At 35.8% G+C, this 27,314-nt stretch overlaps 1 protein-coding gene across 3 annotated transcripts in view; it reads left to right on the forward strand.

Annotated features, from left to right (window-relative positions):
- The window catches only part of VIRMA (vir like m6A methyltransferase associated), a 66,149-nt gene that overhangs the window by 12,283 nt on the left and 26,552 nt on the right, over positions 1 to 27,314 (forward strand). For 2 of the 3 annotated variants that reach the window (XM_029222801.1, XM_029222802.1), the window contains 13 exons: positions 586 to 634; positions 2,161 to 2,329; positions 8,248 to 8,370; positions 8,951 to 9,223; positions 11,089 to 12,229; positions 15,576 to 16,067; positions 17,125 to 17,279; positions 20,286 to 20,368; positions 22,478 to 22,571; positions 22,717 to 23,261; positions 23,786 to 24,021; positions 24,490 to 24,742; positions 26,645 to 26,862. In XM_029222801.1, the coding sequence (XP_029078634.1) occupies positions 586 to 634; positions 2,161 to 2,329; positions 8,248 to 8,370; positions 8,951 to 9,223; positions 11,089 to 12,229; positions 15,576 to 16,067; positions 17,125 to 17,279; positions 20,286 to 20,368; positions 22,478 to 22,571; positions 22,717 to 23,261; positions 23,786 to 24,021; positions 24,490 to 24,742; positions 26,645 to 26,862 (3,831 nt within the window). The remainder of the gene's footprint in view (positions 1 to 585; positions 635 to 2,160; positions 2,330 to 8,247; positions 8,371 to 8,950; positions 9,224 to 11,088; positions 12,230 to 15,575; positions 16,068 to 17,124; positions 17,280 to 20,285; positions 20,369 to 22,477; positions 22,572 to 22,716; positions 23,262 to 23,785; positions 24,022 to 24,489; positions 24,743 to 26,644; positions 26,863 to 27,314) is intronic. The other variant, XM_029222803.1, reaches the window with a different exon arrangement.

Raw genomic sequence — 27,314 nt, forward strand, 5'->3', positions numbered from 1 at the left:
TTTATAAAAATTCATTTATAAAATAACAATTTTTTAAAGGCAGCTTAAAAATGGAAAATTTTCTGTCCCTGTCAGGAATTAAGTTTTCTAGATTTTGCTTATTCTTTTATTGATTCTCCACTCATTTATTATTAAATTATATTGGTAATTTAACTTCTTTTTAAAATGAAGGGAACCTAGGTAATCTGAAGCAGCTAATTTTTTATATTATAGAATGTTATTTTTATGTCAGTACCTGATGAAAATAGGTGCTTTTTAAAAATTTTGGTCCCAGTATACATTTTTTTTGAAGACTATAATGCTATGGATCTCTACTCTGGCTGTACATTAGAATTACCTGGGGTGCTTTTAAACAAACATTGATTCTCACACACACCTCAAAGCAACTGAACCAGAGTCTCTGGGGGGTTTGTTTTATACTTTTTCTTGATATCATTTTGTGGAGAGTAAATTAAACCCAAACTTTGTAGTTCATTAAAACACAAATCTTGCATTTGATTGAAATATATGAATCTAGAAAAACTTCTTCATGAACTGTGATGTTCAGTGTTTGAGCCTATATATTTATTCCTACTCTTTTGGCAGCCTGGAATATGATGAGAATACTTCTATCATCTTTAGACCCAACTCAAAGGTAATTGTAGAAGTCAGTTTTCAACTTGTTACTACTGTTGTTCTCACCTCCATTCAGAGTTTTTGATCCAGATAAACCAGTGATGCAGAATGTCAACTTACTTGGTTCTAGTTCTGCAGAATATCATCATTTCTTGTCTGATTCCTCTTGTATTCCAGAAGCTATTTTAAAATGGAGCAAAGACATTGTAATGCTATTATCTACCCATATAGCTCTTTATTCTAATTTTATACTTGGGTCAGGAAGAAGCCAGCATCTGTGCTTTTCCTTCTTTTCATTTAGGTGGGCAAATTCAGAAGATGACAGGCAGGTAAATTATTATTAAACACCATTGTACCTTAATTAAGTTTTCTTTAAAAATTCATATTTCATACTTCTTCCTTGTGTATCAGAAGTGTCTTTTTCTTGATACCAAATGCCATTCTGAAAGCATCTAAAAGATCTGAATCATGGAAGAGCCGAAATCCAAAAATAATGGTGATCTAATATGGGACTACTCAGCCTGCTGTTTGTTTTTGGTGGGGGATGGGTATTTAATCCTCTGCACCTTGTTTAGACTAAAAATTGTATTCTTTATCTATTTATCTTCCTTCCAGTGGTATTTCTGTTTAGAGTCTATTAATCCGTGGGCATAGTCTTTGAGCCTTTCTTCTGGTCCCTGATTTCCCTTTGCTAGAGTTTGCTAAGGTTAGCAAGGAGAATAATAATTTTTTTCTTCCTCTAGAACCCTTCCTCTAGGGTTCCATTACCACTTATTATTTCATCTTTATCCAACACTGTAGAGTGGGAGGAGAACTCAGAAGTCAGGGGCTTTGGTTTCTAGCCAAATTTTTCTACTGACACTCTCATTTTCTTATTTGTTGATAATATTTGCTCTGATTACCTCTCATAGTTATTGTGAAGATAGAGTGATTAATAGATAAGCTCTGAAAAACGTAAAGTTATTTTATAAGGAACTATTGAGGGTTAATGGCATTGATAAAGTCTTTGATCTTTTTAGGATAAAGTTTCTTTGCAAAAACAATTTGTTTAATGCCTCTGGTTACCCTTACTTTTTAAGTACAATATAGATACATTGAATATACCTGCATGTCATGTAAAAAGAATGCTGTATAATTTTATAGGTTTTATAATTCTTGAGACTGGGCACAATTTGTACTCTTGTGTATCTCCATGACCCCTGTAACTATTTGGGTTTAATTTATGAATTGGCAGTAGCTCCCCCTTAATTTCCTTCTCATTTCTCTTCTCTTGGTTGGGAATCTGGTTATGCTTTTTGAATAGGATTGGCCTAAAGTATAGAACTGGGGAGATGTAGTCCTGAGACAGTTTTAGGTATGGTAACTCTGGAGGGCCATGCAAAAGTTGTGCCTCTGGGTGAATTTCCACCAATATTGACCTTTGCATTTTCAGCATACTTTTATACTTTAGTTGAACCACAAAGTAATTTGATACCAGTTTACTTCTGACATAGTAAAACGTTCATTTGAAAGATATCTCTTCCCCTCCCCCTCCCCCCAAATCAGGTGAATACTGATGGTTTGGTGCTAAGAGGCTGGTACAACTGTCTGACACTGGCAATATATGGATCAGTGGATAGAGTCATAAGTCATGACAGAGACTCTCCACCACCTCCACCTCCACCTCCACCACCTCCCCAGCCACAGCCAAGTTTGAAAAGGAATCCAAAACATGGTGAGAATTTAATTTAATTTAATTTTATTTTATTACTTACTTTTGGCTGTTTTGGGTCTTCATTGCTGCGCTCGGGCTTTCTTTAGTTGTGGCGAGCAGGGGCTACTCTTCGTTGCAGTGTGTGGGCTTCTCATTGCGATGGCTTCTCTTGTTGCAGAGCATGGGCTCTAGGCACGTGGGCTTCAGTAGTTGTGGTGCATGGGCCCAGTAGTTGTGGTGCATGGGCTCTAGGGCACGTGGGTTTCAGTAGTTGTGGCTCATGGGCTTAGTTGCTCCACGACATGTGGGATCTTCCAGGACTGGGGATCGAACCCATGTCCCCTGCCTTGGCAGGTGGACTCTTAACCACTGCGCCACCAGGGATGTCCCCATGGTGAGAATTTTAAATTTGCTTTTATCAGTGACACTTATGTTCATTATAGTAGGAAAAGGTAACTCAAAGAACTCTTCTGCTTTTTGAACCTTGTTTAAGGTTTGACAAGTTATCTGCCAATCTCCCATTCTTTCCTATAAGAGTGTCTTTTATGTTGAAGTGGTTGCGTTTTATTTTCCTCCACTACTTTGCAAAAATGCTTTTTTAATTGACCCAAGGTTTTTTTTTTTTCATTTAAAATATGTATATGATAATATAATCTATGGTTATTCATGGTTTACTATGAAAATTGTCTTTCAAAGAACTGAAGAATAGGCAGTAAATATGGTATGTGTTTTTGGAATACTTGTGTTAATGGCATTTGTTTTATCAGGACTGCATTTCAAATTTCCTTAGATGTCCAAATCTTAGCTAAGGCAGATTTTCCTGCTTTTGAGAACCTTTTGCTTATTAATTCAAGACAAGAAAAATAAAAACTCTAGGGACTTCCCTGGCGGTCCAGTGGTTAAGACTCCCCACTTCCAATGCAGGGGGCGTGGGTTCAATCCCTGGTCGGTGAACTAAGATCCCACGTGCCTCATGACAGGGCGAAAAAAAATAAAACAAACAGGGACTTCCCTGGTGGTTCAGGGGTAAGACTCTGTGCTCCAATGCAGGGGGCCTGGGTTCAATCCCTGGTCGGGAAACTGATCCCTCATGCATGCCGCAACTGAGGGTTCGTGTGCTGCAACTGAGAGTCTGCATGCCACAACTAAGAGTCCACGTACTGCAGCTAAGACCTGGTGCAGCCCAAATAAATAAATAAATATTAAAAAATAAAGCACAAGCAACTTTATAAAAAAGCAAAAAACCTCTAATGAACTTTAGTGACTTTCATTTTATAGAGCAGACAGCTGGACTCATGTTTTCCAGGGTCTCCTTTCCTCACTCTAGTATTACTCATAAGCTGTTGAGCTAAGGAGATTTGGGAATAAATTTTGAAATTATAATTGAGGTCATAGGGAAAAATATTTTGCTTTACAATTAGCATTTTATGAGCACAAATAAAATGACCATTGTTTCTCTTAAATCCTTATATGATAGTGTGGTGTGAGATCTTTGCTCTGATGGTGGTCACACACTGTAGTTTAATCTTTTTTCTTATATAGTACCTGCTAAGCACAGGTAAATTAATTGACCATATATGCATGGATTTATTTCTGGGCTCTCTGTTCTGTTCCATTGACCTTTGTGTCTCTTTTTATGCCAATACCATACTGTTTAAAGTACTATTGCTCTGTAACATTGTTTGTAACGTTGTGTGATACCTCCAGCTTTATTCTTTCTCAAGATTGCTTTGGCTCTTTGGGGTCTTTTATGGTTCTATACAAGTTTTAGGATTGTTGTTCTATTTCTGTGAAAAATGCCATTGGAATTTTGGTAGGGATTGCATTGAATTTGTATATTGCTTAGGGGAGTGTGGACTTTTTTTTTTTTGGCCATGCTGTGCGGCTTGTGGGATCTTGGTTCCCTGACCAGGGATTGAACCCAGGCCCCCTGCAGTGGAAGTGTGGAATTCTAACCACTGGACCGCCAGGGAATTCCCCCTAGTATGGACATTTTAACAGTATTAATTCTTCCCGTCCATGGGCACAGAATATCTTTTCATTTATTTGTGTCCCCTTCAGTCTCTTTCATCAATGTCTTGTAGTTTTCAACATACATGTATTTCATGTCCTTGTTTAAATTTATTCCTAAGTGTTTTATACTTTTGGATATAATTGTAAATGGGATTTTCTTAATTTCTCTTTCTCGTAGTTCATTATTAGTGTATAGAAACGCAAACTATTTTTGGGTATTGATCTTGTGTCCTACAGATTTACTGTATTTGTTTATTAGTTCTAATAGGTTTTAAAAAATTTTTATCTATTTTTATTTTTGGCTGCATCGGGTCTTTGTTTTGGCATGCGGGATCTTCATTGCAGCATGAGGGATCTTTCGTTGCAGCATGTGGGCTCTTTGTTGCAGTGCATGGGCTTCTCTCTAGTTGTGGCAGGTGGGTTTTCTCTCTCTAGTTGTGGTGCGTGGGCTCCAGAGCACGTGGGTTCTGTAGTTTGCAGCACGTGGCTCTCTAGTTGAGGCGCACAGGCTCAGTAGTTGTGGTGCGTGGGCTTAGTTGCCGGTGGCATGTGGGATCTTAGTTCACCAACCAGGGAGTCAAACCCACGTCCCCTGCGTTAGAAGGTGGATTCTTTACCACTGGACCACCAGGGAAGTCCCTCTAATAGGTTTTTAATGGAGTCTTTAGGGTTTTCTTTATATTATACAGGTTTCCCCTGCTGTCTGAAATAGAGTGTTCCTATGAAACCTTTCATACACCAAAATGGTATAAAACGAAGAAACAATTACCTTAGGACACATCCTGCTAATGGACGCACAAAATAAATTGAGATAAAGCCCAGATGCTCACAGACATAGTTCAAAGCTATGGTGGCTAAATGCTGAGATGCTGAGTGTAGTTGCCAGAGAAGGAGCTTGGCAGTGCCACTCTCACTCTTTGGGATTATGTTGCCTCTATAACAGCTCAGTGCAAAACAAATGCTTAACACTTATTTTCTCTTTTCACATTTTTTTGTAGAAGTGAAAATCCACTTTGGATTTCTTTTGGTTAGTGAAAACACGTACTAAGATAGGTCTTTTGTAAAAGTGAAGTGGCATAAAATGAACTTCCAAAAAGCAGGGTATACCTGTATCAGGTTATCTGCAAAGAGCGAGTTTTACTTCTTCCTTTCCAATTTGGATGCCTTTTACTTCTTTTTCTTGCCTAACTGCACTGGCTAGGACTTCCAACACTGTGTTGAATAAAAGTGGCAAGAGGTGGGTATCCTTGTTCTGTTCTTGATCTTAGAGGAAAAGCTTTCAGCTTTTTACCATTGAGAATGATGTTAAAGCTATGGGCTTGTCACATATGGCCTGTTATGGTGTGGTACATTCCCTCTATACCTGTTTTGTTGAGAGTGTTTATCATAAATGAATTTGAATTTTGAAAAATGATTTTACTGTATCTGTCGAGATGATCATTTGATTTTTAGCCTTCATTTTGTTAATGTATCACATTGACTAATGTGCAGATGCAGAGCCACCCTTGCATCCCTGGAATACATCCCACTTGATCATGATGTATGATCCTTTTAATGCATTATAGAATTCGGCTTGCTAATATTTTGTTGAGGATTTTTGCATGTATGTTCATCAGAGATATTGGCCTGTAACGTTCTTTTCTTGAGGCATCCTTGTCTAGTTTTGGTATTAGGGTAATGCTGGCCTTGTAAACGAGTTTGGAAGACTTTGAGAAGGACTGGTATTAATTCTTCTTGGAATATTTGGTAGAATTCAGCAGTAAAGACGCATCGTCCTGGACTTTTGTTTTTGGGAGGTTTTTGATTACTGATTCAATCTCCTTACAGTAATTGGTCTGTTCAGATAGTCTATTTAATCATGATTCAGTCTTGGTAGGTTGTATGTTTCTAGGGCTGTATCCATTTCTTCTAGGTTGTCCAATATGTTGGTGTATAATTGTTCATAGTAGCTTGGTGTGATCCTTTGTATTTTGGTGGTATCAGTTGTAGTATCTCCTCTTTCATTTCTGATTTTGAGTCCTCTTTTTTTCTCGGTGAGTCTAGCTAAAGGTTTGTTAATTTTATCTTTTCTAAGCTTGTAGTTTCATTGATCTTTCCTATTGTCTGTAGCCTTATCACAGCATCTGACATAGGTAAGTAGTTACTCTAAAATTTTTTTAAATATATTGACTTGTCAGAATGAGAAAGACAAATACCGTTGTGATATCACTCATATGTGGAATCAAAATATGGCACAAATGAACCTATCTACAAAGCAGAAGCAGACTCACAGACATAGAGGACAGATTTGTGGTTGCCAGGGGGGAGGCAAGGTTGGTGAGGGGTGGATGGGGAGTTTGGGCTTAGTAGATGCAAAGTTTTACATATAGAATGGATAAACAACAAGGTTCTACTGTATAGCACAAGGAGCTATATTCAATATGGGATAAACCATAATGGGAAAGAATATAAAAACGAATATATATGTGTATAACTGAGTCACTTTGCTGTACAGCAGAAATTGATACAATATTGTAAATCAACTATGCTTCAATAAAAAAATAAAAAAAGACAAGTGGATAAAAAATTTACTGACTTCTAAAAAAACTTTTATTGGAGTATAATTTTTATTTACAATGTTGTGTTAGTTTCAGGTATACAGCAAAGTGAATCAGTCATACGTGCACATATATCCACTCTTTTTTAGATTCTTTTCCCTATTATAGAGTATAGGGTATTGAGTAGTGTTCCCTGTGCTATACAGTAGGTCCTTATAAGTTATCCGTTTTATATTTAGTAGTGTGCATATGTCAATCCCAATCTCCCAGTTTATCCCCTACCCCCTTTCCCCCCTGGTAACCATAAGTTTGTTTCCTACATCTGTGACTCTATTTCTGTTTTGTAAATAAGTTCATTTGTACCATTTTTTTAGATTCCACATATAAGCAATATCATATGATATTTGTCTTTCTCTGTCTGATTTCACTCTCGCTGACTTGTTTTAAAATGGACACTTAAGCTCATATATTGCATATACATATACATATATATGTATGTGTGTATGTTTTTAACTTTTTATTTTGAAATAATTATAGATTTAGAGGAAGTTGCAAAGAAATGTATAGGGAAGTCCTGTGTACTCATCCCCAGATTCCCCTAGTTAACATCTTTTACAACTCTAGTACAATATCAAAATAAAATTGGCCTTGTTACAATCTGTAGAGCTTGTTCACCTTTCACCAGTTATACATGTATACGTGTGTGTGTGTGTGTGTAATTTTATGTCATGTCTAGCTTTGCATAACCACCACCAAAATTAAGAGACTTGATTGTACTATCACAGTATTCCCTGGTGTTATGCCTTTACAGGCAAACCCATCCCACCTGTCCCTAACTTTTGGCAATCACTAATCTGTTCTCTGTCTCTGTAATTATATTATTTCATGAATGTTACAAAATGGAATCATGAAGTTGGGATCTTTTTGAGATGGGCTATTTTCATTCAGCATAATTTCTTTGAAGTTTATCTACTTTCTGTGTGCATTAGATCATTCTTTATTGTTGCTGAGTAGTAATACATAGTATGGATGTATCATAATTTATTTAACTTTAATCATTGAAGGACATTTAGGTAGTTTCCAGTTTTTGACTTTTGCAAATAAAGCTATTATGAGCATTCATGTACATCTTCCTGCAGGAAAATAAGTCTCCATTTTTCTGGGATAATGCCCAAGAGTTACATACATTATATTTTGGTATATGGGACATCAAAAATTCTAACTTTCCCATTATAAACTAATTAGCAAAATTTCTGTTACACGTCAGGAAGGAAAAAGTTAATAAATTCTGAAGATGAAAACTCAAATGATGAATAGCATTTTTGTCATGCATTTATTTCACTATACTTATTCATTTGAAAGTTCTTTTTCTTTTTCTAATAAAATTAGCTGATGGGGAGAAAGAAGATCAGTTTAATGGAAGCCCTCCAAGACCACAGCCAAGGGGACCAAGAACTCCACCAGGACCCCCTCCACCTGATGATGATGAGGATGATCCCATGCCATTGCCAGGTAGAAATATATCAGTGATAGTTTATTTTCCCCCTCTTGATTAATGTTAATAGTACTTTTTGATTAAAGAAAAAAAATTAGATGCTGGTAATCAAATCTTGATGAATATCCTCTGCCCCCATTCTGCACAGTGTTTTCTTGTGTTTTTTTTGTTGGCAAGTGAATTTGTTAAAAGAAAAAAAAATCAGTTAATTAATTCGAAGCTGAAGCAACATTACTTTGAAAATAAAATGTTAATGTGCTATAGCGGTATGTACAGAACAGCACCAGTAAAGATAAACAGTAGGTATTGGAAGAGATAAAAATCTGTATAGTTACTTAATAGCTAAAAAAGAAGAGGATTATTGTATTAAAATATAACATAGCATACTTTATTAATTATGAGCTGTGTTTATTTAATACTTTGTTTAAAGTATGTTTATTAATACTATTAATATTTATTAATAATTAATAAAGCATACTTTATTAATTATGAGCTAAATCATCCAAAATGTCATTAAGTAGTTGCAGTATCCAATCCTTCTGCCTCATGTTATTTAAACAGTTAAAATAATCTGTGCCTTAAACCTCAATTTTTCAGTGTCTGGTGACAAGGAAGAGGATGCTCCTCATAGAGAAGATTACTTTGAGCCCATTTCTCCTGATCGGAATTCTGTTCCTCAGGAAGGTCAGTATTCTGATGAAGGAGAAGTAGAAGAAGAACAACAAGAAGAAGGAGAAGATGATGAAGATGATGTGGATGTCGAGGAAGAAGAGGATGAGGATGAGGATGATCGCCATACAGTAGATAGTATCCCTGAGGAGGAAGAGGAAGATGAAGAGGAAGAAGGTGAAGAAGATGAAGAAGGTGAAGGTGGGTTAAATTAGCTAGGACTTCTGGTTTTAAGTGCTAGAAACTAGCTTGATGTAGCTTGTAGTGATGCAGAAGAATTTGTAGCAGAGATAAATGGCTTTCAGGAAACCTGAGACAGATTGTAGCTGGGCCTTAAGACTTGACTAGAGCTGGGATTTCCGTCTCTTCTTTGTTTTGTGTTTCTAATTTATATTCTATTAACTAATTGTTATATCTCTATTCACCCCACATCTTTAATCTCCTCTCTTTAACCAGCCAGTCTAAACTACCTGGCTGTGTCTCAGATCCAGATCCAGTTTTCTGGGAGAGAGAGTCTCTTTGGCTTGCTATGGTATCACTGCCCCTTGATACCATCAGCTTTGTCCAGGGAAGCAGGGATATGCAGCAAATACATGGTGATTAGGGATTTGGTGATCTGTTTTGAGAGTAAAGGAGTGGTGTTTTAAGCTGGGTGGAATTGCTAAAAATGTCTGCCACCTGGATATTTTGGCAAAATGCTTCATTATTTTTAGAAATTCAGAAGGAAAAATCTCAATTACACAGGGACATATGGCAGCATTATGCAGTCCTTTAGTTAGGCTTTACTTTCCCTTTGAAAGCAAAAAGAGATACTTAAGCTAATTGGCTCTTAATTTCTCCAATAAATGGAATGTAGTGTTAAAGTATTTATGTAAAATGACAGATTATCTGCCTTTTTCTTTTATAAGATAGTACAGGTGAGCATCATTCTACGTGAGAGAGAGGACCATTCTAGTATCACAGTGGCCCTTTTACAAAATATAAATAATTGGGTTATTGAGTGATAATCTTTTTAGCTTACCCCATTTCCAGATTACCACAAAATCCTTTTTAGATTTATTGTGTTTGACTGGCAAGTAGTAGTTAGATTTCATGCAGGCTTTGTTAATCAGAGGACATTTTAATAGAGAAGGTGAGAGAATGAGGCTGGTTAATTTGATTTTTACCAGAAGACATCTGGTGGTTATTCCAGAGTCAAGTCTCTATAGGCCCTTCCTTTTCAAATATGAGTGTATTGTTTTGAGCTAAAGAATGTCAAAAGAGGGCTGTTACTTGAGGAATACTGTGGAACCATTTCCTTTTCTTTCTTAGGCTGTAATTGCACATCTCTGTTTTACCACGGCCAGGTGATAGTAGTGTTAAAAAGTAAAACCAACAAGTTTTCCATCTCTGGTCCTGTATTACTTCTAGTCCTGTATCAATAAATAGAGGAAAAAGCTGCATGTGTCATAATATGAAAACTCTTTGTTTTGGCAAAGCTGAGCACTTTATATGAACAGATTTTCCCTAAAAACATAATACAGAACTGGGGAAACTGTGTGACAGGTAAATACAGAGAAGTGAAAGTGAAGGAATATGAAATTCATGTTATAAAAAGAACATAGAATGTTTTTTCTGGAAATATTTGATGTAGCTTGGTATTTATGGTACTAATTCTTAGTTAATTTAATAATTTTGGCCCATCAATTTATTTTTTCCATCTTAAAAATACTCTCTTATGAGGGCAAGCTTAATTTCTTTCCTCCTGAAAGAGATATTTTTGGTTTGTTTTTTGAGGCATTTCTAATTTAATTTTGTGAGGAAAAGATCTGTAGCAGAGTTAGTTGTAAAGCTGAACAGATATAATAGAAAACTTCGCTTATGAAGTTTCTCCATAATTATTCTATTAGAAACTATAAAATGTTAGTAATTGTTGATAAGATGTTGGGGCAGAAATTAATTTCGTTGAGGAAATCATTAATTTTTATTTTTTGCCACACTATTAAATGATTTTTTTGACAAACCAGATTGGTCTGCATTAAACAACAATGATGTAACAACTAAATATTATTCAAACTGATTTTCAGGGGATGATGGTTATGAACAAATTTCCAGTGATGAAGATGGAATTGCTGACTTGGAACGTGAAACATTTAAGTATCCAAACTTTGATGTTGAATACACTGCTGAAGACTTAGCTTCAGTTCCTCCTATGACGTATGATCCATATGACAGGGAGCTTGTACCACTCTTATACTTCAGCTGTCCATACAAGACTACTTTTGAAATTGAAATCAGTAGAATGAAGGATCAAGGTCCAGATAAAGAAAATTCAGGGGCAGTAGAAGCCTCAGTGAAGTTAACTGAACTGTTGGATTTGTATCAAGAAGATAGAGGTGCAAAATGGGTAACAGCTTTAGAAGAAATTCCAAGTTTAATAATAAAAGGATTAAGTTATTTGCAATTGAAAAACACAAAACAAGACGCCCTTGGCCAGTTGATAGACTGGACCATGCAAGCTTTAAATTTACAAGTAGCCCTTCGCCAACCCATTGCCTTAAATGTCCGACAGCTCAAAGCTGGGACCAAATTAGTGTCCTCACTGGCAGAATGTGGGGCCCAAGGAGTCATGGGACTGCTACAAGCAGGAGTGATCAGTGGATTATTTGAGCTCCTGTTTGCTGATCATGTCTCATCTTCCCTTAAGTTAAATGCATTTAAAGCTTTGGACAGTGTCATTAGTATGACAGAAGGAATGGAAGCATTTTTAAGAAGTAGGCAGAGTGAAAAAAGTGGCTATCAAAAACTGCTGGAGCTCATACTTTTAGATCAGACTGTGAGGGTTGTCACTGCTGGTTCAGCTATTCTTCAGAAATGCCATTTCTATGAAATTTTGTCAGAGATTAAAAGACTTGGTGACCATTTAGCAGAGAAGACTTCTTCTGTTCCTAACCACAGTGAAGCTGATCATGATACAGACACTGGACTTGAGAGAACAAACCCAGAATATGAAAATGAAGTAGAGGCTTCAATGGATATGGATCTTTTGGAATCCTCAAATATAAGTGAAGGGGAAATAGAAAAGCTTATTAACCTCTTAGAGGAAGTTTTTCATTTAATGGAAACTGCACCTCATACAATGATCCAACCTCCTGTGAAGTCTTTCCCAACAATGGCACGTATTACTGGACCACCAGAGAGGGATGATCCATACCCTGTTCTCTTTAGGTAAGACATTTTTGGCTTTGGGAAATATATTTTACCAGTCATTAGAGGCAATTTTATGTGGTTGGTTTCTTTTTTTTTTTTTTAACTCTGTCTGTAGGTCAAGGATACTTGATATTTTAAAATAAGTGGAACTGAGAAATATATTACTGTGGGTGAGCTATATTTAGTTAATACTTAAAGTTGTAGTAGCAACTTAAGTTAAAGATAGTAATAATCAACAACAGTGCTTATATAAGCATGTCTGTGAGCAAGAATAAATGAGAAACCGCTGAGTGGCTTCTGGGAAGGTGGTACAAAGAGGATGGAACAGGAAGGAGAGAGCTTTTCAGTGTAAACCTTTTTGTACCTTATCACTGTAATACATTGTAGATTAAACTGATCCTTTACTAAATTAATTTTACAGTCCTGGTTAAAGATATAGTAAAGGTTTAATTGCCATTTGTTTCTGCCATCTAACTCTCTAGTTATCTATTGGTACAGTTTTGCCATTATTAGGTACCCACGGTAGATTTTTAAAATTTTGTTTTAATTTTTGAGAGTTTCTTTTTTGGCATTTTGCCTGTAAATAATTTTTCAACTAAATGCAAAAGTTGCATTTTTATTATTTTATTCCTTATTTCTGTGATTATTTTTTGCCTTGCTTTGGAACATAGTGCATTAACAGAAAATCAGTACTTGTCCATTCTAAAATCTGTACCTATCCATTCCTGTTTTTAGCTGAAACTATCAGATCTTGCCTTAGTTTGAGTTCTTACAGGAGTGTAAGATGATAATTGTTAAAGCAAGGTCTGGTAGGAGATGAGGTCAAGAGTACAAAGTAGGAGTTTGGCTTTGAACAAGAGAAAGGAAACCTTATATGTATACGAATACAGATATCTTTGTAGTGTGGAGACAGTAGAGGAGACAAGGCACTTCTCACTGATCCTTTTTTTTTTTTTTTTTTTTTTTGCGGTACGAGGGCCTCTCACTGTTGTGGCCTCTCCCGTCGCAGAGCACAGGCTCTGGATGCGCAGGCCCAGCAGCCATGGCTCACAGGCCCAGCCGCTCCGCGGCATGTGGGATCTTCCCGGACCGGGGTATGAACCCGTGTCCCCTGCATCGGCAGGCGGACTGTCAACCACTGTGCCACCAGGGAAGCCCATTGATCCTATTTTTGATAAAGTAGGAATTGAAGTCATGCACTGAGGATGACTGAGTATAAGAAAAGGGTGAAGCTCTCAAATAGTCAGTGAGGGGAAACGAGTAATTAATGGCCTACTAAGTCTTGTTTTTCCCCCATAATTGGAGGAGGTATGTTTGGGTATCAGACTTTAGGAAATAAAGGGCTTTGAATGCTGTGCACTAAGGAATTTGGATTTTTGTTTTTGTTTTTGTTTTGGCTGCACTGCATAGATTGTGGGATCTTGGTTCCCTGACCAGGGATCAAACCCGGGCCCCTGGCAGTGAGAGCACTGAGTCCTAACCACTGGACTGCCAGGGAATTCCCAGGGATTTTGTTTTTAGAATGTGGGAGGATCTCGAATATTTTGGAGTAGCAGATCTGGTATGATCAAAGTAGTGTTCTAAGATTATATTATAGTTACAAGATGTATTGCAATGGAAGAGAAATTGGAGTTATTAGGTAGATAAGCCTGTCTGAAGATTCTAGGTGGTAGGTGTTGTGCTAAGTACCTGGCCTGATATAGTGGCATTTACAGAAAATGGGAAGACAAATATTGTGCTAATATTGAGAGTTTGTGAAAAAGCATTACTAGGACTTGGCAACTGAACCTAGTAAGAGAAAGTAAGAAGGAGCTTTGATGTTTCTAGCCAAGGTAACTATTGGAACTGTGGTTTTATGGACAGAAACTGGTAAATTAGGAGGGAGAGTGAATTTTGAAAGAAATAATTACATTTTGGAAGGATTAGTTTGAAGTGACGGCAAGGTTCATTAATGTACCATGTTGGGGTCTTCAAGATAACCCCCGAGATTTGCTAGATGGAGTCACAGGACTGTGTTGTAATCACGACCACGATTTATTATATCAAAAGAATACAAAACATGATCAGCAAAGAGAAGGGGTACATGGGACGAAGCCTGGGGAAACAAGTCATAAACTTCCAGAGTCCTTTCCTCATTTAGACACAAAGGACCCTCTTAAGTCCTCCAACAACAAATTGTGACATGTGTGGAATGTTGCGTACTGAGCAAGCTCATTGGAATCTCAGCATCCAAGCTTATTATTGGGGGATAGCCATGTAGGCACCCAGTACCTAGCATGTATCAGAATTCCAGACTCCCAAAAGGAAAGCAGGTGTTCAGCGTAAACCATATTATTTGCATAAACAGTTTAGGTGCAGTGAGTATTATTACCAGTTGATGGGCGGAAACCCTCCCAAAATCCAAGTCCCCAGAGGCCAGCCAAGGGCCAACCTTGCAAGCAGGCCTTTCTAAGAATAAACATTCTGAGGCCTGCCATGTTAACTATTTTCTGAACGTTCCATGAGGTGGTTAAGGATGCTCTTAGAGCATAATGTTCACCTTTGTGGTAAGAAGTTAGTGGAGGTGTTTTTATCATGACAGATGCCTGAGTTTAAGCAGAAATTGAAGAGGCAATTTTATGCTATGTGATTACAACTATATGACATTCTGGAAAAGGCAAAACTGTGGAGACAGTGACTGCCAGGGATTGGGAGGGAGAGAGGGATGAATAGATGGAGCACAGAGTATTTTTAGGACAGTAAAAGTACTCTGTCAGTAGCAGTTGGGTCTATTTAGGGGTGTTAGGTAAATTCAGACTTTTTCTACTAAAACTATGGGTACTAAAAAAATGGTTCTTGGATTTGATAAAAGAGTCTATTGTATTAAATACTGAAAATTGATAATTTGAGGTTTTTTCCCCCTAGAGGTACTAATTCAGATATACTACCTATAGTAAATCTGAATATACTATAAGTTTTTTATGGTATATGTACTATATTCTCCCTAGATATACTAATTCAGATATACTGATATGCCATGGGTCGAGTAGGACCATGGTTAAAAGGAAGGAGCATTTGATAAGTGGCCTGGAAGGAAGTCCCAGATTTTAAAGTCATGGTTGATTCTGGAAAGAGAAAACTTGTCACAGTTACTTATTAAACATCCTTTGAATGCTAGGAAAAAGCCTTACAGAACTTTCACTTTTGTTTGGCCTAGTGGATAGAAGACTTGCTACTTACAGTACTATTTTAGTTAAAGCAGTATATTGCTGAAGATAAGGATTATTGCCATTACATTTTTTACCTCTCTCCTGTCTAATGAATATTGAATAAATGAAGAATGTTTTACACTGACTTAACATATATTTTATTACTTCTTCTACAGGTATCTTCACAGTCATCACTTCTTGGAGTTGGTTACCTTGCTTTTGTCAATTCCAGTAACAAGTGCACACCCTGGTGTGCTGCAAGCCACAAAAGATGTTTTAAAGTTTCTTGCACAGTCACAAAAGGGTCTTCTTTTTTTTATGTCAGAATATGAAGCAACAAATTTGTTGATCCGAGCTCTGTGTCACCTTTATGATCAAGATGAAGAAGAAGGTCTCCAATCTGATGGTGTTATTGATGATGCATTTGCCTTGTGGCTACAGGACTCAACACAGACTTTGCAGTGTATTACAGAACTGTTCAGCCATTTTCAGCGTTGTACAGCCAGTGAAGAAACTGACCATTCAGATCTCTTGGGAACTCTTCACAATCTTTACTTGATTACTTTTAATCCTGTGGGAAGATCAGCTGTTGGCCATGTTTTCAGTCTTGAGAAAAATCTCCAAAGTCTTATTACTCTAATGGAGTACTATTCCAAAGAAGCCTTAGGGTAATTTTATGCTTAATCCTTAAATTTTCTATTTTATTGGAAAACCACATCACTAATGGGGTAGTTTCTTGAAAGAATGTGTTTTGAAAATAAAAACTATAATTTTTTGACGTAACACATAACTTCTTAATTAAGAATTAGAATGGTGAAATCTCTAAGATGTGGCTGTAAAGAAATGAAATAGCAGCTTCTTCCAGTTTCCCCACGGTGTTAACAAAGATTGCAGCTGTAGTACTCCTGCTAATTTTTGTGGAGGGGAATCCTAAGGTACAGGAACATACGTATACCATAAGAGTCATGAGGGCTATCTTGCTGTCTTCTGCCCTTCTAAGCTATTCTAAGCTATTCTAAGCTATTCTAAGGTATTCTAAGCTAATACCTTCTAAGCTATTCATGGTGCTCGGATTTCAGAAGTGTTTTGACTGGATGAGGGGGATTGAGAATGACAGTAGTTTTCAAGAACTTGCCCTATAGGGCAGAGGGTTTTAGTGTATGAGAAGAGAAACATGTTCTTCCTGGTTCATGCCATGCAAAGCAGTGGCATCCTTTGCATCGGGGTCTTGATATGACTCCTTGAGTGATGGATCTTTTGGGGGGACCTGTAAAAGGCAAACAACAGTGACTTCTATGCCTAGCTGTATATTAACAGTTCTGTAGTGGAAGTCTGAATAATCATGGTGGTAGGTTGATTCATCACACTTGTTCCTATTTATCCAGAGTGAACAACCATTTTAAAGGAGACCGATGAAGTGTACTTCCTAATCTTTTATTGCTAATGAAGTACACTTATTAATATTTCATTGTTCTGATCTTATTTCTTAATAGAATTTCACTTTCCATTTTGATGCATGTGCTTTGTTATTACATACTTTTAAGTAGTGGTTTCAGGTGAATTGAAGGTGAAACTTTAAAGTGCGATTTCCTGTTTTCAGGAAGTCAGTCATGTTTCATTGTGAAATTCCTTGATCCCTTTAAAACCAAGTAGAAAACAATGTTAAAAATTGTTCCTAAAAATTTATTTTCATATCAAAAACTTTAAAACCTTATTTTGTTTCAGTGATTCCAAGTCTAAGAAGTCAGTAGCTTATAATTATGCATGCATACTTATTTTGGTGGTGGTTCAGTCTTCCAGTGATGTCCAAATGCTAGAACAGCATGCAGCATCTCTCTTGAAGCTTTGTAAAGCAGATGAAAATAATGCTAAATTGCAAGGTATGGTACTTGAAGTTATTTTAAGCAATTATGATATGTGAAGAAAAAAAGCCTTTGAATATCTGTAGTTAGTACTTTATCATGTTTTGATAATATACCTGGTAATACCCTGTTTTTAACTTTCTGAAAGTTAAGATACCTTTTATGGAGGTATTTTATATGGTGTTCTTAAAAAGATTTTTCGGAAATTGTTCAAAGTACCTTTTTCTGAAAAGCCATGGAAATTTCTGGGTGGTTGAAGTTCCTAATCAAAGTAGAATTAAAGATGAACTCAGAAGTTCAGTTTTGTTTATAGTTTGCATGTGTGTGTGTTTTCTATATATGTATTTCTAAGTACAACACTGTTGTAAGTACAACTTAGAAATCCATTTGTGGTTAACACGTGCTATTCTCAAGTGAAGAATGATGAATATGAACATTATTTTCTAAATGTATGTTGAATGAAGTTTATGGCAAACCTTATTATGTGGGCAGTCTTGAAAAGTTTAAGGTATTTAATTACAAGTTTTTATTATTTTATTTTGGTTCTTGGCTTTCTGACCTTGCCAAGTAGAAAATTTGATAACATTGAGTAAATGTTATGATAGCATGTGGCCTCTTTTCTTCCTTTTTTTTTTTTTGTTTTGGCTGCACTGCACGGCATGCGGGATCTTAGTTCCCCAACCAGGGATCAAACCCGTTCCCCCTGCAGTGGAAGTGCAGAGTTTTAACCACTGGCCCTGGACCGCCAGGGAAGTCCCAGGCCTCTTTTCTTTTTAATCCTAAATTTTATGTGCGATACCACCAGTAAAAGTTGGGTACTGCACTCAATTTTCTATATTGAAAATAGATTTTTTCCCCCCTGAAGTATGCCTTTATAAAAGGAGGGTATGCAGCGTCTTCAAAGGTAGTATTAATGCCTTACTACATTTTCTGTGTGATGGGTACAGTAGTATTTGTTTTATTATTCCTTATATCTTTCATTTGAACACTATATATTCTACATATATGAAAGAGTTAATTTAAAAATGCGTAGGAAAATACTCAGATGTAAACAGTTGTAATCCTCAGGATTGTAGTACCAAGGAAGGGTGACTACTATTTGCACTTCCCTTCATTCATTCCTGTAAAGTGTCTAGAACTTATTATGTGAGAATGCTTTTCTAAAAACATTTTTGGTGATAAAGTATAGGTTTTACGGCATAGCTTCTAGGAGAGTTTTGAGTTTGGTTGCAGTAAATGGTGTATTTCATGTGTTTCTTTTATAAACAAAGCTTGCTGTTATTAGTTTTGGGGTGATAGTGATTACTTTTAACTTCGTAAAGGCAAATTAGGAAATTGATAAAATTTAAAATTCATAATAAGGGAAAAGGCACTCAGCAAATGTCCCCCCATGGGTTTGATCCTGTTAGAAATGAATACATTTTGTGTATGCTTTTTTGGGGGTGGGGGAATCAGTGGCAGCATTAGGTGAATAAACATTATGTTATTATATTGGTTTATGAGCAGTCAATTTTATAATTCTTTTTTAATGTTGTAAGTTGATTGCTGCAAAAATATTCAGTATAGTTAGATGTAACCATGTAAATGTTTTAAGTTTTCAGAAACCAAAAATCTAAGGGCGGTAACCTCTTTTTTTTTTATTATATATATATATATATTTTTTAACATCTTTATTGGAGTATAATTGCTTTACAATGGTGTGTTAGTTTCTGCTTTATAATAAAGTGAATCAGTTATACATATACATATGTCCCCATATCTCTTCCCTCTTGCGTCTCCCTCCCTCACCCTCCCTATCCCACCCCTCTAGGTGGTCACAAAGCGCTGAGCTCATCTCCCTGTGCTATGCGGCTGCTTCCCACTAGCTATCTGTTTTACGTTTGGTAGTGTATATATGTCCATGCCACTCTCTCACTTTGTCCCAGCTTACCCTTCCCCCTCCCCGTATCATCAAGTCCATTCTCTAGTAAGTCTGTGTCTTTATTCCCGTCTTGCCCCTAGGTTCTTCATGACCATTTTTTTTTTTTTTAGATTCCATATATATGTGTTAGCATACGGTATTTGTTTTTCTCTTTCTGACTGACTTCACTCTGTATGACAGACTGTAGGTCCATCCACCTCACCACAAATAACTCAATTTCGTTTCTTTTTATGGCTGAGTAATATTCATTCATTGTATATACGTGCCACATCTTCTTTACCCATTCATCTGTTGATGGACACTTAGGTTGCTTCCTAAGTGTCCTAAGGACACTCAGCTTCGTGTCCTAAGGACACTCAGCTTCTTTTTATGGCTGAGTAATATTCATTCATTGTATATATGCGCCACACCTTCTTTACCCATTCTTCTGTTGATGGACACTTAGGTTGCTTCCATGTCCTGGCTGTTGTAAGTAGAGCTGCAATGAACATTTTGGTACATGACTCTTTTTGAATTACGGTTTTCTCAGGGTATATGCCCAGTAGTGGGATTGCTGGGTCATATGGTATTTCTGTTTTTAGGTTTTTGAGGAACGTCCATACTGTTCTCTATAGTGGCTGTATCAGTTTACATTCCCACCAACAGTGCAAGAGGATTCCCTTTTCTCCACACCCTCTCCAGCATTTATTGTTTGTAGCTTTTTTGATGATGGCCATTCTGACTGGTGTGAGGTGATACCTCATTGTAGTTTTGATTTGCATTTCTCTACTGATTAGTGATGTTGAGCATCCTTTCATGTGTTTGTTGGCAATCTGTGTATCTTCCTTGGATTTAGGTCTCCTGCCCATTTTTGGATTGGGTTGTTTTATTTCTAAGCCAGTATAGTAGGACATTACATTTCATTTTAAAGCTTGTTTAAATAATTAGACATAAGTTCATTCCTGTATAAAATTTAGTTTATTGAAATGAACATGGATCTGATAATCTAAAACCATGGTTTTTCTCAGGAAAAGAATACCTTTACTTCCCTTGTTTTAAAGGCTTTGTTATAAAGGCTTTTATTTTAAAATATTATATTATGAATTACTGTTTTTGTTTTTAAGAACTTGGCAAGTGGCTTGAACCTCTGAAAAACCTTAGATTTGAGATTAACTGCATCCCAAACCTAATTGAATATGTTAAACAGGTAAGTAAAACTTAAAAGTGCCTTGGTTTTATAGAACCGTGCGGTAGTATATAGTAATACTGTTTTAAATCACTTGTATAGGTAATGCAGTTAAGTGTGCTTGATTGATTTACTAGTCTTCTGGGTATAGACTGGTACTGGGTATAGATGGGTATGTAATTGTGTGTATAATGAACACAGATGCACACAACCTTATTGCTTTCTATTACCAGCTTCTGTCCTACTTTTTTCCCTCTCAAATAGGAATATTATCACCTACCATTTTGATGACATTTACAAAAGTGTTTTAAAGTTAAATGCTATGATAATGTAACATATAATTATAGTTAAACTTTGGTGGAAAAAAATTTCCCTCAAAATTTGTACTTGAAAATTGGTAGAGTCAGTTCCAGATAATTGCAATGGGGACTAGTTCTGTTAATTTGGGATGGTTAAATCTGTAATTGAAGTAATTAATGAGAGTTGAAAATCATATAATTCATAATATTACAGTTGAAAAATGCATATACACTTCAAGTAATTCATAATGAAAAAATTCATTAAAATCATTGCATTGTTAGTTTTGGAAGTTTGAAAAGTTTTCTTTGCTCCTTAGCTGATCCAATGTGTATCATAGGAAGAAGGGCTAAAAGTGCCCATAGATGGCATAAAAAGTTTTAAACTAGCGGGGCAGAATGGACCTTGAATTATCTCCTTTTTCATTTAACAGATGAGCTATATGTGTTGTGTATGTGTCTGTGTGTCTGTGTGTGTAAACCACCTTGGTCTTGGAGCTGCAGTGTGTTATTGAAGTAATGTATGTATATTATCTAATCTGTTGCTGTTTTGACCCACCAACAAAGAGCTATTTGGGTTTTATCTGCTTCAAATTTTTCTTCACTAACTTGTCTCCCTTCTCATTTTTCCTCCTTCTCCCCTAAGAGTACTTTTTCCTCCTATAATGCCATCATATTCTTCTGTTCTTTATACCTCAAATGATATCTAGAGTTTTTCATTATGTTCGGTCTTTTATTTGGCAGAAGTACAGTAGTGTCCTGTAAATTTAGATGGTCAGGTATTTAGGGTACTTGTGCATGGTTAGGAGAATATATAAAGTATCCAATAAATATCAGATGGTTTCACTTAAAGTACTTAACCAATAAAAAGTTCAGTAGTAGAAATTTGAATACATGCTGTAATTAAGAGTTTTAATTTTTGTGTAAATCCTTGTCCCATTAATTATGGTTATTATAAATGACTCTCATTCTAAGATGTACTAAAGACAGTTGATCTAAGACTGAAACTTCACTCTGTGGCTCCCTGCTGCCTTACGTAATTTGTGAATTATTGAAAGGCAGCAAGGAAGAAATTGGAGGAAAAGATAGCCTAAGGTGGGAAACATATGAGGAAAAGGATTTTCTTATTTTTAGGTTTCTCCTCTGAGGTTTAGAAGCTGAATTAGTAACATTTTAAAGTGCTATTTCTTTTAAGTTTTTTTTAACCATCTATATGCTGCTCCTTGGAAACTACAAAAATAAAGCAACTTAAACAACTATTTGTTGCCAGGAAGCATAGCGTGGGCAGGTGCTAAGGACATAGGCAACTGTATTTCTTTTTCCTCTAGCCATGCCCCAAATGGCCATCATAACTAGATTCTTGTGGTATCTGCATTTTTCAAAATGTATGTTATGTAGTGTTAAAACATTCCATCATGCTTCCTCAATTTTCAAAGAGCTTTAGTACCCACAGGGCTTTGTAAAATCAGTCGTTTCTTCCTTTTTGGGAAAGAGGATGTATAGTAAGAGTATCCAAAAAGGAGCTATTTTAAATTCTTAATCCAGAGAGTTTCATACATAATCTGTATGTAGCCTTTGTTTTAGTCAGTACTTTTTAATATACTTGTGTTTGCAATTACTCATTTTATGTTCAAAATGTCATATATGGTACAACATATGCCAAAGATTATATAACCTTTATAAACTTCATTAGCCTTATTCATGTTTTAAATTTAGTTAAGAAGTTTAAAATGATGTAAGTACTTAACTTGAAACTCATATTTTTAACTAATACCTTCTCTGGGCCTGATAGGTACCAAGAAATTAAACTTTCTATTCATTTTTATTTTTGAAGAATATTGATAACTTGATGACCCCAGAAGGAGTTGGCCTTACTACTGCCTTGCGTGTTCTCTGTAATGTGGCATGTCCACCACCTCCTGTTGAAGGTAATGTGGCTACTGTACTTAAAAACTACTATTTTTTAGGCCTAGTATAAATATCATTTATTAAATAAAATATTCAAAATCTTAACCAATGATTAATATGTAAGTAATTAGAGTTTTTCTTTTTTTCTCCCTTATTTATATAAAGGTCAACAGAAAGACCTGAAATGGAATCTTGCTGTCATTCAGCTTTTTTCTGCTGAAGGAATGGACACCTTTATTCGGGTGCTGCAAAAATTGAACAGTATTCTGACTCAGCCTTGGAGACTCCATGTCAACATGGGGACTACCCTTCACAGAGTTACTACTATTTCAATGGCTCGCTGCACACTTACTCTTCTTAAAACTATGTTAACGGAACTCCTGAGAGGTGGATCCTTTGAGTTTAAGGACATGCGTGTCCCTTCAGCACTTGTGACTTTACACATGCTCCTGTGCTCTATCCCTCTCTCAGGTCGTTTGGATAGTGATGAACAGAAAATTCAGAATGATATCATTGATATATTACTGACTTTTACACAAGGAGTTAATGAAAAGCTCACAATCTCAGAAGAGACTCTGGCCAACAATACTTGGTCTTTAATGTTAAAAGAAGTTCTTTCTTCGATCTTGAAGGTTCCTGAAGGATTTTTTTCTGGACTCATACTCCTTTCAGAGCTGCTGCCTCTACCATTGCCCATGCAAACAACTCAGGTATCACTTCCATATAACATGCATCTTATAAATGACTGCAATAACACTTTTTAAAAAGCCAGTGATTTTGTTTAAAAAAAACAAACCCTCATCTCCTTCCCCTAAGAAAGACATAAAATAACTGGATGAGGGTGAGATAAAACTGAAGCAAGTTGGTCATTAAGGAAATATGGGAGTAACATTTTAAATAAATTTTTGTTAATGTGAATTTTATTATGCTGTTATGTGTACTTGTACTTTTGTTATTTTTAAATCCTTTTCCCCCACCTTTATCATGTGTTAGAATTTGCCATTAACTAGGTTGCTTCACCAATGGACTCTGCTCTACTGACTGCTAACCTGATAACAATAAGATTTTTTTAGATGCATTGAATTCAAGCAAATGTTTAATTGTATAACAGAAAATTAAATGTTTTAAGCATGCAGTAAAGATGTTCTTTTCATAACAGTTCTTCCTGAACAGTTTTTGTGACTATAAATAAATATTTTTAAAAATCTACGTACACATTATACTTTTTTAACAGGTTATTGAGTCACATGATATATCAGTGGCACTCAACACCCGAAAATTGTGGAGCATGCACCTTCATGTTCAAGCAAAGTTGCTCCAAGAAATAGTTCGCTCTTTCTCTGGCACAACCTGCCAGCCCATTCAGCATATGTTACGGCGTATTTGTGTTCAATTGTGTGACCTTGCCTCACCAACTGCACTTCTGATTATGAGAACTGTGTTGGATTTGATTGTAGAAGACTTGCAAAGGTATTTTGATTTTGCATTAAAAATTTTTTTCCTCAAGTTATTTTTGACACAGATTCATTTTTTTTAACTTAGAATTTGGAAACCAGGGTTTAGTGTGCTCAGGTAATATGTGTACATATAAATATACACATATACATATATACAGACACACAGACACATGAATATAGATTAATTTTAATTAGGAAACTTTATGTCATTATTTCCTGTGCAAGATATCTTGACGTGTTTCAAGATTGGGGTGTTTGAAAGGTGAGCTATGAAGTACTCTGATTTAAGAAAATACATTATTAAAAACCTGAATTTACAAAATTTTATAGTAATTGTAAAATGCCAGAGAAGTTGTCATACCCAAGGAATGAAACGTTTTATATAAGATTTGTGTAAGTTGACACGTGTTGAAAAACAAATTATTAAGTAATGCCTTAAAATCAAGAATTTTGTTCACTAAATGTGTTGATTTTATTTCAGCACTTCAGAAGATAAAGAAAAACAGTATACTAGCCAAACCACCAGGTTGCTTGCTCTTCTTGATGCTCTGGCTTCACACAAAGCTTGTAAATTAGCTATTTTGCATCTAATTAATGGAACTATTAAAGGTGATGAAAGATATGCAGAGATATTCCAGGATCTGTTGGCTTTGGTGCGGTCTCCTGGAGACAGTGTTATTCGCCAACAGTGTGTTGAATTTATCACATCCATTTTGCAGTCTCTCTGTGATCAGGTATTTATAGTTATTTTTATAAATTTTTTTTGTGTGTATGTGTTTCTTAAAAGCTTCTCTTGATGTAAATCTTGGCTGTTAACAAAGAGATCGCATCTGTTTCATTACTCTTACTGTTGTTTAGGGAGATAAATTTGACCAGTGAGCCAACAATAAAATGATTTGGTGCTATATAACTTTCTTTGACTTTGTACTTCACAGGTTTCGCTGAATAGCTTTTTTCATTTTCTTTATGAGACACTGTCTTTGGATATTTACTTTACGTGCCATTGTATTCTTTGGGGTTGGTTATGTCTAGTATGTTCATTTTCCTTCTAATTATATTATACACTAATTCACTCTTGAATATTATAGTTTTGTGATTGGTTGAATTAATACCATGGTTTCTTGTTTGGACAATTTTTTTAAAAATCTTTTTTGGCTGTGCCCCACGGCATGTGGGATCTTAGTTCCCTGACCAGGGAGCAAACCCGCGCCCCCTGCATTGGAAGCATGGAGTCTTAACCACTGGACCGCCAGGGAAGTCCCTGGACAACTTTTGAAGGCGTCACAGGCTACTACATTTTAGTGTGTTTCAGACTACTGTGCTATAAACATCTATAAAGATGTTGACTAAAAGTAGTAGTATTTCTTCCTGCTGTTTAAATTATTGACTTCTAGTTTATAGTTCCATGAATTAATGAGAATTGTTTTAACTTTTAGAGCCCATTGTTATTGCGATATTTGGAGATTTCTATGCCTAATGGCATTTTAGCTTGTCAGAATGCTCCTACTATCTAAATCAATCAAATATGATTTTTCCAGGCAGAATATTTTTAATAGGATCCCATCATGGAAGATTACCTTTTTCTAGCTAACCAAAACCCAGTTTGGTTACATTTAACATTCAAGAAGGAACATTTTTGGTGTGACTTGTTTTCACAAAAAGGGGATCTGGTAGAAAATAGTTTTGGACCAGGTAAAAAGGCTTATTTTAAGTCTTTATACCTCAGAATGTGCAGTCAACTGGTGTTTGTTAATGTAATTCACGTTGGGTTGTATGACTGTGATGAGTTACACTTTAGCATCCTAGCTGCCCTGATCACTTAAACCTCTTTCTTGGCTGGCCTCACCTTATTATATTTCCGTTCTATTCAAGCTTTGTTTTGTAGTTCTAACCCAAGTTGAATACTTGCTTCCAGTGTGTTGAGTTGATTAAAGGCGATAACATATACTTAAAAATGTTTCTGTAATGTCTGCTTTACTTGTATAAAAAGAGTAGTGTGAGTTTTTAGTTATTTTTAGGTAAACTTGCTGACATTGAAAAACTTGAATTTTAAACATATATAAAAACTACAGGAAAATATTGGAAGACTGTGCCTAAATGTTTTTTTTGCTCCATCGATTTCTTTTTGTGTTGTTTTTAATTCAAATATGGATATATTTATTAAAATTTATTTCTCTGATGCTTTCTTTATAAATTAAATATATTCAAATGAATGAATAATACAGTAATTTAAAATATTTTAGTACCAAAAGTACTAACCTAACCATCTGAAGATAGAAATTACACTTAGTGTAATCCAGAAGGAAAAATTTTTCAGAGAGATGTTCTTTTAAAATAAGAATACTGTGAGTCAGGCACAGTTGCCAAGTGGTAATGCATTGGTCTCATAAAGTAAAAATACTGTGAAACAACATATTTGTCTTTATTTCTTTAGGTGTGTATCCTTGTATTAGCCTTTATAGAAGGACAAAACAACTCCTTTGTTCTTAATGTGTTTGAATCTATGTTTGGGATGACAGTAACCATAGTATTTTGATAATTACTAATTGCTGTGTATTTCAGAAATAAAAACGCTAAGTGATAGTGACAATCATTTAAAAAAATTGTTTTTTCCCAACTCCCCTCCTCCCTCACAGGACATTGCACTAATTTTGCCAAACTCTTCTGAAGGTTCTATTTCTGAACTGGAGCAGCTCTCCAATTCTCTACCAAACAAAGAATTGATGGCCTCAATCTGTGACTGTCTCCTGGCTGTGCTAGCCAACTCTGAGAGTAGTTACAGCTGTTTACTGACATGTGTCAGAACAATGATGTTTCTTGCAGAGCATGATTATGGATTATTTCATTTAAAAAGGTAATGCTTTATCTAATTTAATATACTCTTGTATTTAAATCCCCCCATATTAATTAATTCATAGCTGTTGTAGAAGGTTGAAGGTATGATTTCTTTCATGTGGAGAAATTTCGTATTTATGGAAAAGATTCATTAGCAATGAAAAGTGCTAGTAATAAAATCTTTAGGATTAAAAATATAAATTGAATAGATAGACATATTAATGTGGGCATCTTGCAATATTTAACAAGGAAATCTTATTGTTCCAGGGTCATTAATTCATGCTCTAAGATATTTGTTTTGTTGGTATATTCACTTGTAGTTCTTCAAAGATGACGGTAGTGTGATATTATGGACCCTAAAGCTGAAAGTGCTGATTCTGTGTTTTTTCTCTAGAGGAATGGCTGAGATGAAATTTGTTTGAAATGATGTAAATCTCATGCTGCTCAGTCTCTCAAGTGTAATTTCTGCTC

The sequence above is a fragment of the Monodon monoceros genome, unplaced genomic scaffold (genome assembly GCF_005190385.1).
Source record: "Monodon monoceros isolate NGI ecotype Baffin Bay Population unplaced genomic scaffold, NGI_Narwhal_1 Super_Scaffold_14, whole genome shotgun sequence".
NCBI classification, from domain to species: Eukaryota; Metazoa; Chordata; class Mammalia; order Artiodactyla; family Monodontidae; genus Monodon; species Monodon monoceros.